Source organism: Leucoraja erinacea, chromosome 11, assembly GCF_028641065.1.
Source record: "Leucoraja erinacea ecotype New England chromosome 11, Leri_hhj_1, whole genome shotgun sequence".
In the NCBI taxonomy this organism is placed as follows: domain Eukaryota; kingdom Metazoa; phylum Chordata; class Chondrichthyes; order Rajiformes; family Rajidae; genus Leucoraja; species Leucoraja erinaceus.
Window position 1 is genome coordinate 40442523 of NC_073387.1, and position 16207 is coordinate 40458729.

The following is a 16207-nucleotide window of genomic DNA, read 5'->3' on the forward strand; positions in this document are numbered from 1 at the left end:
GTATGTTTCAATGTTCTCTGTTTCATTCAAAATCCATACAGTTTGTTCAACTGTTCTGATATTTTCACAGTTTTTTTTCTATTATTCATACAAACTTGAAGCCTTAAAATTGATGATTGCAGATGTTCCACAACCCAATGCAATGCATAAAATTAGAAAATTAGAACATTTTATTTTGAATAAAATAGAAATTGCTGTGATTATCGAATGTAATCATTCTGATCTAGCATGTACACTGTTATAATGCAAGTAAAATATAACACACCTCACTATCAAGGTTCTTTGAAGGCAAAACATATTAGTCGTGTAATTCTCCTGAAATGTTATCCTATCAGAACATGTAACCTGTTACATTTTGGAAGATTAAAAATCATTAAGAATGTAATTTAAAAATTGTATCTTAGTGTGTGTTAGAATGATAATTTAATTATGTTTGCCAATACTTTAAATTTAATTGGTTTTCCAACAATCAGAACATGGATCAAATTTCTAATTGTTGCCATTTGTATAAACAATCTGTATTTTATTATCATGTCTAACACACTTCCTGAATTCACAGTTCAATATACCATGCTTTAAGTGTGAAGCACACATTTTCATGGACACAGGAAATTACATTGTAAAAAATTGACACAATACATGATTAATCCAGAATAATAGGAATCTCGGAAATGGCATAGGATACAAAACAAATGAGGTGTATTTATTAGTGGAATGGGAATTAAGAATTTGATGAGAAAATACTTTGAAAAGTAGGGGTAAGCAAGCTTCACACTGAATTGTATAATTTATAATTTAAAACATCAAAAATCTGTAGATTGGCCAACAGTAGCAGAAGCTACAAGTCTGGAACTGTTAATTATTAATAATCAGTTTTCAAGGGCAGCATGGTGGCGCAGCGATAAAGTTGCTGATTTTGGTGACACTCTTGGCTGATGTGAACCCATTGGGTAACGCTTTAAACTGCTATAGCTGCCTCATCCAGGTAAATTTCGGGTATCTGCGATGATCCTTGTGAATGGTACTAAATAGTAAACATCTTTAAGATGAATGCTTGCCATGAAGTATCCTTTGAAATTTAGTTGTTTGGCAGTAACAACCAGTTCCATTTTGAAATGTATATACTTAACAAACATATTTAGTGAAGTTAAGTCAATGATGATGCGACATCCACCATCTTTTTTGGGTTTAGTGAATATATTTGATACGAATTGCAAGGGTTCAGGTGTTCCCATGATACCCTTTGTAATTATTCTCACCAGTTCAGCTTGTCCCTCTTGTTTCTTTAACGGAGAGGGGAAAAATACCCTCTGGGGTGAATGTTGACCTGGTGGCAATTTTTCTAGTATGAATTGTATTTGTATTCACTAATGCCATTGAGTATATACTGAGCACTCGTGATAGACTCCCATGCGTTAGTATTATTCTATATACTGGTAGGAACCAGACCCACCTACCTCCATGGTTATGGGTATTCTTCTGTTTCCTGCCGGTCCAACGAGTGTTGCACGTCGTCTGACGTGGCGGTGACGTTGGGGGGTAACACATTTTCCATGGGGTCCGCTCTGGGCCCTGGTCTAAAGAAGACTTCGGTGATAGAATGCGGACCCCGAGCTTTCATCAGTCCGATATGGTAGACGTTGACTGATGGACGCGATGGGGTGCTGCTGTGTAGGAATTACTGTTTTTGGTTACTCGTCCCGGCCCTGCCCTCATGAGCCGAAAGTTTTGTAAAACCTCTTCCATGTCCTTCATATGCTTTGTGAGATTTTTGCCAAAGAGCAGTGGGTCTGGCTCAGTGGCTGGGGTATGCACACCCCGCAATGTAGGATTTATGGCAGGTCTTATGACTTGTTTACGAAGGTTGTGGTCATCTCCGTATTTGTCCATGGAACGAGGAGAAATGATATGATGGCTGACGTCAGGCTTTTAACGGCCTCCCTGTACGTGGGGTTTCCACATAGCTGTCCACCACACCTAGCAGCTCTTCCTGTTCCTGCACCCCTTGCATATTCCCGAGATCTTCAGCAATTGCCCCTGTTCTTGACCAGCCCAGTCCTGGTCACCAAAGCTATCCTCTGGAAAGGAGGAAGCAATGGACAGTGCACAAGGCACTGTGGAGGGAGTGCCTGACACCCCCTCAGCGAGAGCGGCCCTCCTGGGGTGCACCTCGCTGGAGCTCCTGCTCCAAGAGCCGCTCCATGCGGCTCATGCGGCTGTCTCTCCCCCACCTGGGTGGAGAGATGTCCTCGTCCGATAAGTCGGAGCCACCGGCCGGACGCCTCTTCCATGGCTTTACATCCAGCCCGCTGCTCAGGCGCTAGCGGGCTGAGCTCAGTGCGGTGTCGATGTATAGCGGACCGCCCGGTAAGCGGTCCTCCCGCCTTGTTGCTGCCCCTGCGAGATGGAACGCTCCTCCGTGGAGTCGAGCGGGGGCAGGTCTGTTCAGGCGTCTGTCTTTCCCCCTGTGCGGGTGGAAAGACGACCCGTCCAATAAGTCGCAGCCACCGGCCGGACGCCTCTTCCGTGGCGGTACTTCCAGACTGCTGCTCAGGCGCTAGCGGGGCTGGGCTCGGCACGGTGTCGGGATAGTGGAGCGTCGGGTAAGTGATCCTACCGCCTTGATGCTGCCCCCCCCCAGATGGAACGCTCCTCCATGTAGTCAAGCGGGGGACAGGTCTGTTTGCCCCCCCCAGATGGAATGTTGCTCTGTGGAGTCCCCCCCCCCCCCCCCCCCCCCCCCAGATGGAACGCTCCTCCGTGGAGTCGAGCGGGGGACAGGTTTGTTATAGAGCCTTTCTTCTCTGCTTGAAAGCAGAAGGCTCCCTGTGAAAGAAAAACCCCAACATCAGCTTACCTGACGATCCGTTCTTTCACCTCCATAGCGGGAGCGCCTGACTCCCGCTGTGCCGCTGTTGCTCTGCTGGACGTAATGCCACGCATGCGTGCTGAGCGGGTTCTTCACGGAATCACTCACGTGACTCCGAAGTAAAATTGGTGGTTACAGAAAATTTATATCTGGGAGGCAAAATGAATGGGTTGACACTCTCCCATAGCCATGCTGAATAATTTTATCACAACTGCTGCAGTAAGCATAGTCAGTGATGTGAAGAATAATCTCGACCCAAAACATCACCCATTACTTCTCTCCAGAGATGCTGCTAGTCCCATTGAGCTACTCCAGCTTTTTGTGTCTTTTTTTTTAACCAGCAACTGCATTTCCTTTTTACACATCACCAGAAGTCCATTGGCTTTGGTAGAATAGAACCATAGATTCACTGGATTCACTCTCCTGGACTTCAGCAGATAAATTATGAGAAAAGCAATAAAAATGTTAATCCTTAGAATTTATGGTCAGGGGTACCTTTAGTGAATTTTTCTACCAATAAGGCAAATTGATAGGATTTATAGAGAAAATACTGGTTGAGTGGCTCGATACCTGGGCATTTAGCTTATAAATTGACTTTGAGATTTCATGAAAAGATTTAGGAATTCCACGTGTGCTCAGTAGAAACTATTACATGAAGAAAATAGTAAAGTTTGGAAGTGTCTTTTCTTCTTGTGTAACTGTTCATTTTAAAACTGAGATTAATTGATGTTATTATCTAAGAGTCAAGACAAAATGGATAAATGGAGATGGTTAAAGGAGTCAGGAACTGCTTGGTCAATTGCTATCATATGATCAATTATACTTTATTGTTACATGTATCTAGTTACAGTGAATTGTTTTCTTTTATATACAACCTGGTAAAATCTTATAGCAGACCTCACCCAGGCATTGCACAAGTGTCAAGTTCCTGGTGGCGAAAAAGTTACAAACGTCCACTCTTGCCCAGAGTAGGTGAATCGAGGACCAGAGAACATAGGTTTAAGGTGAAGGGGAAAAGATTTAATAAAAATCTGACAGGTAATTTTTTCACACAAAAGGATGTAACAAGTAGAATGGATAAGGGTGAGATAATGGATGTGGTGTATTTGGATTTTTAAAAAGCCTTTGAGAAGGACGCACAAAAGAGAATAGTGTGCAAAATTAGAGCACATGGTAATGGGGATGGCGGGAATGACATAATATGAAATAATGGGTCGACTGGGTTTGTATTCACTGGAATTTAGAGGGATGAGAGGGAATCTTATAGAAACATATAACATTGATTGGCACACAGGAAACATAGAGTACGGATTCATGGATCCCTTTCAGAATGGCAGGCAGTGACTAGTGGTGTGCCGCAAGGTTCAGTGCTGGGATCGCAGCTATTTACAATATATATTAATGAATTAGATGAAAGGATTAAAAGTAATAGCCCTGTCTCATGGTGCGAGCTGACCCACGAGGTGCCCTGAGTGAAAGACTCATGGTTGTGTACGAGATCCCAAGTGTATGATCAAGATTTTAACTGAGTTCCCACGGGTATGACAAGTTTGCCGTTTTCTGCGATGTTCCAAGTTCCTCTCCCGAGTTACTCTTTAGTATCTACCAGAGTAGTGGGAGATGGTGGTGGAAATATTGAATGGAACACAAGCCTTGCTGTACTGCAGAAACCTGGTGGGAATGACAGGTTTAGAGGGATAGAGGCCAAATGTGAGACGAGGTCATCCCTCAGCCTCCTGCACTGCAAAGAAAAAAAAACTTAAACCTATCCACCTTCCTCTTGCAACCCAAGCCCTCCAGGAAAGACCTAGCTTGGCATGAACAAGTTGGACCGAGGGGGCGGCAAATTTGTTGCGAAACTCGATTTAATAACAACTGCTAGATTTTAAACGGGAAGCTTGCACAATTTAGTTACGCGTTTTCAGCAATGAAAAGTCGTACAATTACCCCCAGAATTTGAAATTCATGTCTTGACTTAGACAGGAGTTTTAAAAAAAATTGGAAATTTGCCACGGAGACGATTTTGGCTAATACCAGCAGAGAGAACATGGAATGCACACAATTAACTTGTTAGAGACCGATACTGGCATAATCGCCAGTGTATTAGGAACATAATGGGTACACTTCTTAAAATGAGTTCAGAAGAAACAATAAAAAAAATAAAATAGAAATAGAATCGAATTTGTTGAAAAGTAGGGGTTTTTTTTGTCAGTCGATAAAGGTTTGGACTAGCTGAGCGGTACAGAATCACAAGAAATTGCAATAAACTAATCTGTTGGGTTTTAGGCCAGCCAGCATCTCTGGAGAGAAGGAATGGGTGACATTTCGGGTTGGGATCCTTCTTCAGACTGAGAGTCAGGCAAAAGGGAAATTTGTTCACCTACATCATTAATGAATGACAATCAGTTGCAGTTAAACAGAGCATTAAAACTGTACCCCTGGAACCCGTTGAGTTCTTCTTACAAATGATTGTGGTTAGTGTGCCATGGGGACTTAACTGCAAGTGAAAGAATTTATAAGAATTTATAAGAAGAAACTGTAAATACTCTGACAACAGACACAAAATGCTGGAGTCTGAAGAAGGGTCTTGACCGGAAACGTCGCCTATTCCTTTTCTCCAGAGATGCTGCCTGTTCCGCTGAGCTACTCCAGCGGAGTGTGTGTCTATCTAATCTGGAAGTGAAGCCCAGGTTATCTAAGAGAGATGGTTTATTGTGCACCACAGTGCAGGCAGACAGTTTGGCAACGGGCGGTCCGCTCCGTCGCTCCGATTCCCCCAGGTCGCCGGCTTATCACAAACGGTCTCACCATATCATGCATTAGGGGAGGGGGTGGGGTAGTCGGGTGGAAGGCGGCTGCAGTGCGTACGTGTTGTATGTCATGTCATCCCTCGGACCAGAGGCACAGCTACAGCAGGTGGGGAGTGTTATCTTTCACCGTCTCATGCAAGGACGGAAGGCAGAGAACTTCCCTTTGCCTCCACACCAAAGCCTCCTTGTTCATTCGTATCGTTACGTGTGTGTATATTCTGTCTGGGACGTATGATAAACACTCGAGCTAGAATTATTAGCCAACTATACAACTAGAAACAGAGCGAGTAGTATCTCTATACAGCAGAAAATTGCCTGGAGCAACATTATCAGCGGTTTAAAACATGTTCATTTTCTATATTATTTGAGGAAAATGGTAGTTTCTGTTTGTGTGGTGTCAGTGTTCAAATCACAATATTTTGCACAGTAACGGAAAATAAAATTTGTCAATTCTCCTATCACATCTCGATAATCTTATTTAAAAAAAAGATTTATACATGAACCAGTGTGGTTATAAAGTATGGAAAACACAAACGCATCCACAACGTGCTTTTTGCTTAAATCCCTAAAGAGTTCCCATGGTAGACTCACGAGACACTAAGGAAACGCACGGGCCACTACGTTCTTAAAACGAGTTTAAATGTTTCAATTTTTAACTTCAGCAGTACATTTTACTCGTGGAAAACTTTAAACATGTTTGAATTTTTCCAAGAGTTAACAAGTTTCACGGGTACCTGCCGTTAGCGCCACAAGTCTTTAAGTTACGTCCACGAGTTCCGATGTTACAGCTACATTAATCATATGTTATTACCACGAGTTTTAACTCGGTGTACCTCGTGGATCAACGCGCACCGTGAGACAGCGGTTTAACACTAGCAAATTTGCAGATGACAAAAAGCTGGGTGGCAATGTGAACTGTGAGGAAGATGCTATAAGGATGCAGGGTGACTTGGACAGGTTGGGTGAGTGGGCAGATGCATGGCAGATGCAGTTTAATGTGGATAAATTTAGAAGGATGAAGGAATTTAGAAGGATGAGAGGGTATCTTATTGAAACATATAAGTTTATTTAGGGATTGGACTCGCTAAAGGCGGGAAACATGTTCTCGATGTTGGGGGCGTCCAGAACCAGGGGCCACAGTTTAAGAATAAGGGGTTGGCCATTTAGAACAGAGATGAGGAAAATCTTTTACACCCAGAGAGTTGTGAATCTGTGGAATTCTCTGCTTCAGAAGGCAGTGGAGGCCAATTCTCTGGATGCTTTCAAGAGAGAGTTAGATAGAGCTCTTAACGATAGCGGAGTCAAGGAATATGGGGAGAAGGCAGGAACGGGGTGCTGAGTGTGGATGCTCAGCCATGATCACAGTGAATGGCCTACTCCTGCACCTATTGTCTATTGATTCAAACACAGATTCAATGGACAAAATGGACAATGTTGTCCCAAATTACATTTTCTAAATGCAAATTTTATCATCAACGTGGGCGTTATACATTTATAGAAGAAAAAATATATTCATAGACCTAAAGATATTTATGTAATTATATTGGGCTTAGAGGATATAATGGTCATTTACTGAACAGTAGAAGTGGTGAAAGGGCATAAAGGTCAACCAGGGTATACAATATTCCACCACCAATTGAGTCCATTGTGGTGATATATCACTTGATCTATCACCAGTTGACAGTCACTAAATTAACCCTTAATAAGCTGAAGATTTTTTAATACAGCCTCTGATTATACTCTTTCAGAAATCTAGAACTGAAAATGTCAAATTCTGTTGCTTTTAATTTTATAACCTTATCTTCTGAATCAAATGAATAATGTCAAAGTAAACATAGCACTGTAAATCCTTTGAGCTCTACTAAAAATATGAAGGCATGTACAGGTAAAACAACCATGAGTTACCACGAAGCAGGAAGAAAAACAACATATATTAATAGTAAATAAACTAAAATGAAAAGATGAAAGGTTCCAAAAGTCAGCATGAGGTTTGTTTTACTTTATTTAATATGTGAATTACGCAAAGTGAATATAAATACAAAATTAATAATATGTCAGTAGTAATCTGCTTACCTTGTTAACAAGTTCTCCTATCATGCCATCCCATTTTCCATTATTGTGTAATTTTCCATACTGATTATCAGGAGATTGATAGATTTGATATTTAAACCCAAGATGCTCTGAAAGTGCATTCAGAACATCAATAGAAAAGCCACAAAATTCTTTAGGTTGACCAAATATATTCTCTGATATCATAACAAATGGAGTCACCTGAAAAAAAAGGAAAAGATCAGACTGTAGAGTTGTCTTTATTTAAAAAACAACAGGTCCAACAATAATGTTGAAGTTAATGTTCAAGTAATGCAGATCCCCCTAAAAAATACTCTCCAGTATACTTTGTTTGCTTTTCGAATGTACATTTATTCAGACTGAATAAGGAAAATTGACAATAAATATTGTCTTCGTTCATCTAGATAAAATATATGTAATAGAAATGTTATCTCCAAATTAGCAAAGAAAAGCTCAAAAGATGCCTCATCAAGTGATGCTAAGCATGAAACCTCACACAGTGATCTATCTTGCTTATTAATATAAGGTTGATTTTTCATGCAATTGAAAGATTGGTTACCATGCAGGAATATATAGATATGTGTTTGGATGAAACAGAATAATAAGCAGAATATATTTTACTTCCACTTTATTTTTACAAACATTTCTATTGAGCCACAAATACATTTTCATAGCAAAGATTCTGTCATTCTGCATTGAAATCTCCACAAGACTATTCAAGAAGTGATTCTTAATGTTGCACAGCAGTAATGTTTAAATAGTTAAATAAAGATTAGTCTGCTGGCTTAGCAAGTGTATACAATGTTATGTACAATAAGGGGCTTTAATCCCCAAATTGTGAAGAGTATGATAACTGAAAACAGATACTATTCTTGACCTTGGTATTCCTAACTTTGAAAAAGACAGAGATCAACAAAGATTTATCATCCTCCCCCCCCCACACACACACACACACACACACACACACACACACACACACACACACACACACACGTACACGCACACATATATACAGACATCTCACCACCGATTGTGCACATATATCAGGATCAGGTTGGTACATGATTGAGCCTTACAATTGTGCCTCAATATCTACATATCCTCTGACACACTGTCATTGTTCACTGTTGAATAATAACAATTTGGTAAACCAGATATCACTGTAACTGTAGGCCTGCGCCAGTTGAGAGAAGATATGACAGAAGAAAATTATCCAAAATATCTTAAATTTTGAAACGAAAATGGCATAATTTGCTTCCTCAAAGTATTCAAGAACATAACAGCAAGTAGTTGTCTTTAACGTTGTGTGCTAATCCCTGCTTCTGCAGTCCCTGCTTCAAGAAGTTAAACAAGTAAGAACATCTAGCAGAGTACCATTTGTTAACAATCATTTTCAAATTATGGGCTGCATAGTGTCGCAGTGGGTAGAGTTGCTGCCTTACAGTACCAGACACCCAAAATCGATCCTGACTATGGGTGCTATCTACATCGCGTTTGTACATTCTTCCTGTTACTGCGTAAGCTTTTTCCAGGTGCTCCAGTTTCCTCCCACATTCCAAAGACATGCTGGCTTGTGGATTAATTGTCCTCTGTAAATGATACATAGGTTAGAACAAGCCTACGGGCGATCATTGGTCGGAACAGACTTGGTGGGCCGAAGAGTCTGTTTCCATACTGTATGTCTAAACTAAACTAAATGTGATTAAATTAATCGTATCTGCATTCTGAGTAGATTTCTGAACAAAGTGCACTTGTTCATAGAGTCATACAGTATGGAAATAGACCCTTCAGCTTAGCTGTCCACACCAACCAACATGCTCCATCTACAATGTTCCTACCTGCTTGTGTTTGGCCCTTATCTTTATAAACCTAACCTATCCATGTACTTGTCCTAATGTTTTCTAAATGTTGTGATGATACTAGCCTCAAATACCTCCTCCAGCAGCTAGTTCCATGTACTCACCATCCTTGGTGTAAAAATGTTTCCTCTCATGTTCCTATTAAATCATTCCCCGCACACATTAAACATGTCCTCTGGTTCTTGATCCCCATACAGTTAAAAGACTGGGCATTTACCCTATCTATTCTCCTCTTGAGTTTATACACCTCTATAAGATTGCACATCCTCCTGTGCTCCATGGAATAAAGTCCTAGCCTGCTCAACCTCTCCCCATAGATCCAGTCCTTGAATCCTGGCAACATCTTCTCTGCACCCTTTCCGGCTTAACATCTTTCCTATAACGGGGTGACCAAAACTGAATACAATACTCCAAATGTGTCCTCATCAATGTATTGTACAACTGTAAGTTAACACACAACTACTATACTCTGACTAATGAAGGCCAAAGTGCCAAAACCCCCTCTTGACCACCCTATCTACTTGTGATGCCACTTTAAAGGTACCTTCTTTATAGGTTGTATGTTACAATATTCATCTCCAATGAATTGATCCAAATTAATCAAACTCAGGTAAAACTAAACTATTTCAAAAAAATTGGGGGACTTCTGGTGACGCCATGGAGTGGTAAGAGGCACTCCATTTAGTTCAGTTCCTGAAAATGTGCTAAAAGCGCTAAAAAGCCTGCAAGAGAAAACGGGACCGATTTAAAAACACTCAGCGGGAGATACCTGACCTCACGTAAGTGACGTCATCAGAAATCGCCGCAAACTGAAGGAGGTACCGGTACTTTTAAATGAGCAAACGGAATTTACAGAAGCGGCCCCCGACAAGACCTCTAACCAGACTGCGGCTCGCTCAAGAGTTGGAGAAAACAACACCTCAAACAACACCTGAAGAATCTGAAGAGGAAACTGAAGGACAAAGATTTATTGGTGCTATGGAAGGAAAAGTAAAAGAACATGAACAATCTTTAAGAGACGTTGGGACAAAGGACTTTGGTGAGATTCTGCATAAAGAGCTTTCCAAGCTGTCTACTCAGCTGGGAAAGTTAGAAACAAGTATGGATGCCGGGAACAATGATATTTGTGATAGAATTGGTATTCTACAGGACCGTATTGAAGAAGTAGATACCGATCTAAGAGAAGAAATTAAACAGGTTGAAGAAGATTTCAGTAAAATGCTGGAGCCCGTTCTCCTTACTTCTACAAAACAAAACAAAGCTATTAAAGATCTGGAAACTATGACTACGGATATGTCTGAAGTGATGCAAAGAATGAAAGAAGATCTAGACCGAGTTTCTGGGCAACTGGCCAGAATGACCGACAAATGCCTTGATCTCGAAGCTCGGTCCAGACGGCAAAACTTAACAATTGTTGGAGTGAAAGAAAGGAAGGAAACTGGAACAGACCCTCGGGTTTTCACTGCCAACTTACTCCAACAAGTATTCAAGATGTCTGAAAGACCCAAAGTAGATTTTGCACATCGAGTTCAGGGAGCACACTCAGGGGTCGGAGCTCCACCAAGACAGATCATCCTGAAAGTTAATGACATAGCAGTTCTTGAAGACATTATGAAGAAAGTACCAATTGGAAAAACCTGATGTTCGAAGGAGAAAGTGTAAGATTCTTCAGAGATTACCCGGCAGAAGTGGCGAAGAAACGTGCCCCTTTTACAAAGATCCGGATGATTCTTAAAGGAATTCCAAACCTGAGATATGGAATAATATATCCTGCTGAACTGAGGGTCACATATAATGACTCAGAGCGTTATTTTATTGATCCAGAAGAGGCATTCAAATACACGAAAGACTTAAAAAAGGACATTAAAGGATGTAAAATGCTACGGCTTTGTTGATGTATACCTTTTATATATATTTATAAGGGGTAGTTTGAGAGAATATGCTTCTTTACATAAAAAGATGTACAAAAGGTGCAGATAAGATGGCTGACTAATTCGCTAATGTCTAGACACCTTCCAACCAGCCAAAGGATTGTCTAGACACCAACCAGGGTTGGAATGGAACATAAGTGGACTCAAGTCCATCGTGTTTACTAAAGAAAGATTCAATAAAATGGAATTATGCAGTATAGAAAAGAAATTAAATGGAGCGGAACGTAATAATCTACTAACAAACGATATAATTAATTATATACTAACACATAAATAATTGTACTAAATCATTTATTTTAACCTAAAACGTAATATCATAACTGAATAATGATTCATTCCTCTTTAAAGCTAACACTAAATAATCTCTAGATTTATGACCTCTAGTTAAGGTTCATTGTATCGGTATATATCAAAAAATATGGTTTATCGATTTGTGTGGGCAAATTTCCAGAAACGCTCAGGCCAAACCGACAGAGAATCATCCAAGCTAGCAAGGAGCCAGTAAAAGACAGACTGAGATGAACCTGACAGGCAGCCAAGACATGGATCCAAGACTGAGTTCTTAGTTAACCTCTTTCAGCCCGACGATTCTTATCTAAATATGACAATTATTTTTATTTATTTTTTATGTCTTTTTATTTTTATTTTTTATTTTTTATTACAAGTACAGTAATACACATCACCTAATATTTTTTTTTTTTTTTTTTTTTTTTTTTTTTTTTTTTTTTTTTTTTTTTGTTTATTTTATAAGAAGTTAATACAGCACAAAACAGTACAGTGTAATACAGTACATTGTAACTATGTAATACCGTAATCCATTCTATGTACAACCTCTAGTTTTATGTTATAAGAAGGAAGTAAGCAGAACAAGAAAAAGAAAACAATAGAAAGAGGAAAAAGTGGAAAAATAGATAGTAGAGAGTAGAAAACGTGAAGTGTGTATATAAAAAATAAAAAAAAGGAAGAGAGAAAGTGGAAAGTAGAAATAGAAGAGAAGGCCCCTTAAAAGAGAATTTTTCAAATCTGTATTCGGAGATGTAACTCTATCCGCGTCATGAACTGAAATCAGCAATCCTTACGGCACCGCTGCATCACATGATTCCAGAAAGTCGATGAAAGGAGACCAACTCTTTAAGAATTGGTCATATTTATCTATTAGTCGGAGTCTCATTTCTTCAAGGCGTGCTATGTCCATCATATTCCTAATCCACATTTTAGCAGTTGGTGTGGTTGTATTATTCCAAAATTTAAGTATCAATTTCTTTCCAATTATTAACCCATAATTAAAAAAAACATTTTGATCTTTATTTAAATTGGTATCTTCTCCTATTATTCCAAATATAATCCATTCCGTTTTAGGTTCTATTCTTGACTTGAAAATCTTTGTAAATATATCAAAAATATCACTCCAAAATTTATTCAACTTTGTACATCCAGCAAATGAGTGTGTTATATTAGCGTTTTGAAACAAACATTTATCGCATCTGGGAGAGACGTTTGGATAAAATTTATTCAACCTCGTTTTTGAATAATATAGTCTATGTAATAATTTGAATTGAATTAAATTATGTCTTGCATTAATAGAACAGTTATGTGTATTCATCAAATACTTTTCCCATCTATCCTTCGAGATCTTTATCATTAACTCTTGTTCCCAATCTTCCCTTAATGCTTCTGTTGAGGGTGATTCTCTATTTAATATATTATTATAAAAGTATGATATTAATTTTTGTGAATCAGCCTTAATATTCATTGCTTCTTCTAAAGGATCTAAAAATATAGTTTGAAATCTATGTGTATATTTCTTCATAAAGTCACATACTTGTATATATTTAAAATATTGATTATCCTTCAATTTAAATTTTAATTTTAATTGTTGAAATGATAACAGTTTGCCCACTTCATACATGTCCCCTACTTTCCTAATCCCCAGTCTATCGCATTGTTGATATGTGTTGTCAATGAGAGAAGGTTTGAATGCGGGGTTATTCAATAGTGGAGTTAGTACTGATAAATTATTTAATTTCAAGGATACTTTTATTTGTTTCCAAATTCTTATTATATTGTGAATAATTGGGTTCTTCTTATATATTATACTATTAAATGTTATCGGTGAGAGCAGGATCGTTCCTATATCGTGCGGATAGCACTCCTCTTTCTCCATTCTTATCCACTCCAACTGCTGAGTGGAACTATCCAGCCAGTATATTATGTTCTTAATATGCACTGCCCAGTAGTAATATATAAAGTTAGGTAATGATAAACCCCCAACTTCTTTAGATTTGCACAAATGCTTTCGTTGAATTCTATGTGTTCTGTAGTCCCATATAAAATTAGTGATAGTGGAATCTAATTTTTTGAAAAAATATTTTGGAATATATATTGGGATCGCTTGAAACAAATATATTAATTGTGGTAAGAAAGTCATTTTTATAGCGTTAATTCTACCTATCAATGAGAGTGGAAGCGTTTTCCAAAATTTAATCGTATCATTCAGTTTATTTAATAGTGGTGTAAAATTGGCACTAAATAATGATTTGTGTCTTCTCGTAATTTGAATACCCAGGTACTTGAATTTTTCTGTTGCAATTTTGAAGGGGAATTTTAGTAAGTGTCTCGAATCCTGTGGATTTAAAGACATAATTTCGCTTTTATTCCAATTTATTCTATATCCTGAAAAAGAGCCGAATTCCTCAATTAGTGTTAATAAGGTGGGTATACTCGTTTGTGTATTAGTAATATATAAAAGGATATCATCAGCGTATAATGAAATTTTATTCTTTGAGTCCTTACTGTTATATCCGTGAATATTCGGGTGATTTCTAATCCTTTCGGCCAGCGGTTCTATCATAAGGGCAAATAGCAATGGTGATAAGGCACACCCTTGCCTATTACCCCTTGATAAGTAAAATTTTGGAGATAGCGTATTGTTAGTTAATATTCTTGCCGTAGGTCTATCATAAAGTAGTTTAATCCATCTAATAAAATTCTCTCCCATATTAAATTTTTGGAGTACCTTGTATAAATACTGCCATTCTACTTGATCAAATGCCTTCTCTGCATCCAACGTGACCACTGAGATATCTTCATTGTCCTTCTTATGAGAGTACATTATATTAAAAAGCCTTCTCAAATTATTAAATGATTGTCTTTTGGGTATAAATCCCGTTTGATCCGTATTTATTAAATTGTTAATATAATTATTTAGCCTTCTAGCTAGAATCTTTGCTAAAATTTTCTGATCCGTATTTAGAAGTGATATAGCTCTATAAGAACCAGGCTCATCTAAATCTTTATCTTTTTTTGGTATAAGCGTTATTGTTGCTTCTGCTAGGGTTTCTGGTAGTTTATTTTCAGTAAAAGCCTGCGTGTATAAGTTAAATAATCTTGGTACAATTGACTCCTGAAATCTTTTATAAAATTCATTACTAAAGCCATCTGGTCCTGGGGTCTTCCCATTTTTCAATGAGTTTATTATTTGTTTTATTTCTTCACTAGTAATCCGTGCTCCTAATTGCTCTTGTTCTAAACTATCCAATCACCTAATATCTTATTACATTTTGTTGTACCACTTCATTTTACAAGCTTTAAAAAAGGTAGAAATAAAAGAAGTAAGGAAAGTGAGCAAGAATCGTGAAGGTGCAGGAAAGTGTTGGGAGAAGAAAGCCCCTTGGGGAAGAAATTAGAGAAGGAAGTAAAGAAATGAAATAAGACCCTAGAAAGAAAGTTAAAAAAAAGGAAAAACAATCGCTCTATTGTAACACAAAACTCCACAAAAAAGGATATACCAACCGTGTTTTAAAAATATATATATTTTATACCCCCCGTTACCAGATCCTGGTACCATTTATATTTTAAATTACTATTGCACCTTATGCTTGTAATAGTTCCCGTAAATGCAGACCACGTCTTTTGGAAGTGGTCTGCTTTGCCTGCTAGGAGGAGTCTCATCTCTTCCAAGTGTAGTGTTTCGAACATGTTTGAAACCCACATTTTTATTGTTGGTATTGGAGCATTTTTCCAAAATTGGAGTATAAGCTTTTTTCCCATTATTAGCCCGTAATTAAGTAAGTTCTTTTGAAACACATTTAATTCGGGGTTACCTTCCGATATTCCAAAAATGATCCATTCTGCTTTTGGTACAAGTTTTATTTTAAATAATTTTGTTAAGATTTCAAATATTTCATTCCAGAATTTTTGAATTTTTATACAGAAAACAAAAGTAATATCATACTTATACAACATTATTTTAAATATAGAAATACCTACAACCGATGGTATTAGAAGAGACTGGGAACAAGAACTAGCTATAAAAATTTCAAAAGAGAGCTGGGATAAACACTTACTATATGTGCATAACTGCTCGATCAACGTACGACATACTCTAATTCAATATAAAACATTACATAGACTATATTATTCAAAAACTAAAATAAATAAACTTTTCCCCAATGTCTCACCCATTTGTGATAAATGTCAGTCACAAGAAGCTAACATAGCGCACTCTTTTGTTTTCTGTATAAAAATTCAATATGACAATTATTAACAAGTTAAAAAAAAAAGTTTTTTTCTTTTAAGTTAAACACAGCATTTAAATAGTAAATATCTATTTAGTTTAAGCTATTAGATGAACTACTTATAGTACATGCTTGGTTGTTTTTTCTGCGA

At 38.1% G+C, this 16207-nt stretch overlaps 1 protein-coding gene across 1 annotated transcript in view; it reads right to left on the reverse strand.

Annotated features, from left to right (window-relative positions):
• The window catches only part of LOC129701709 (glutamate receptor ionotropic, delta-2-like), a 448180-nt gene that overhangs the window by 82598 nt on the left and 349375 nt on the right, over positions 1-16207 (reverse strand). Inside the window, exon 10 of the mRNA XM_055643077.1 lies at positions 7753-7950. Within this exon, the coding sequence (XP_055499052.1) occupies positions 7753-7950 (198 nt within the window). The remainder of the gene's footprint in view (positions 1-7752; positions 7951-16207) is intronic.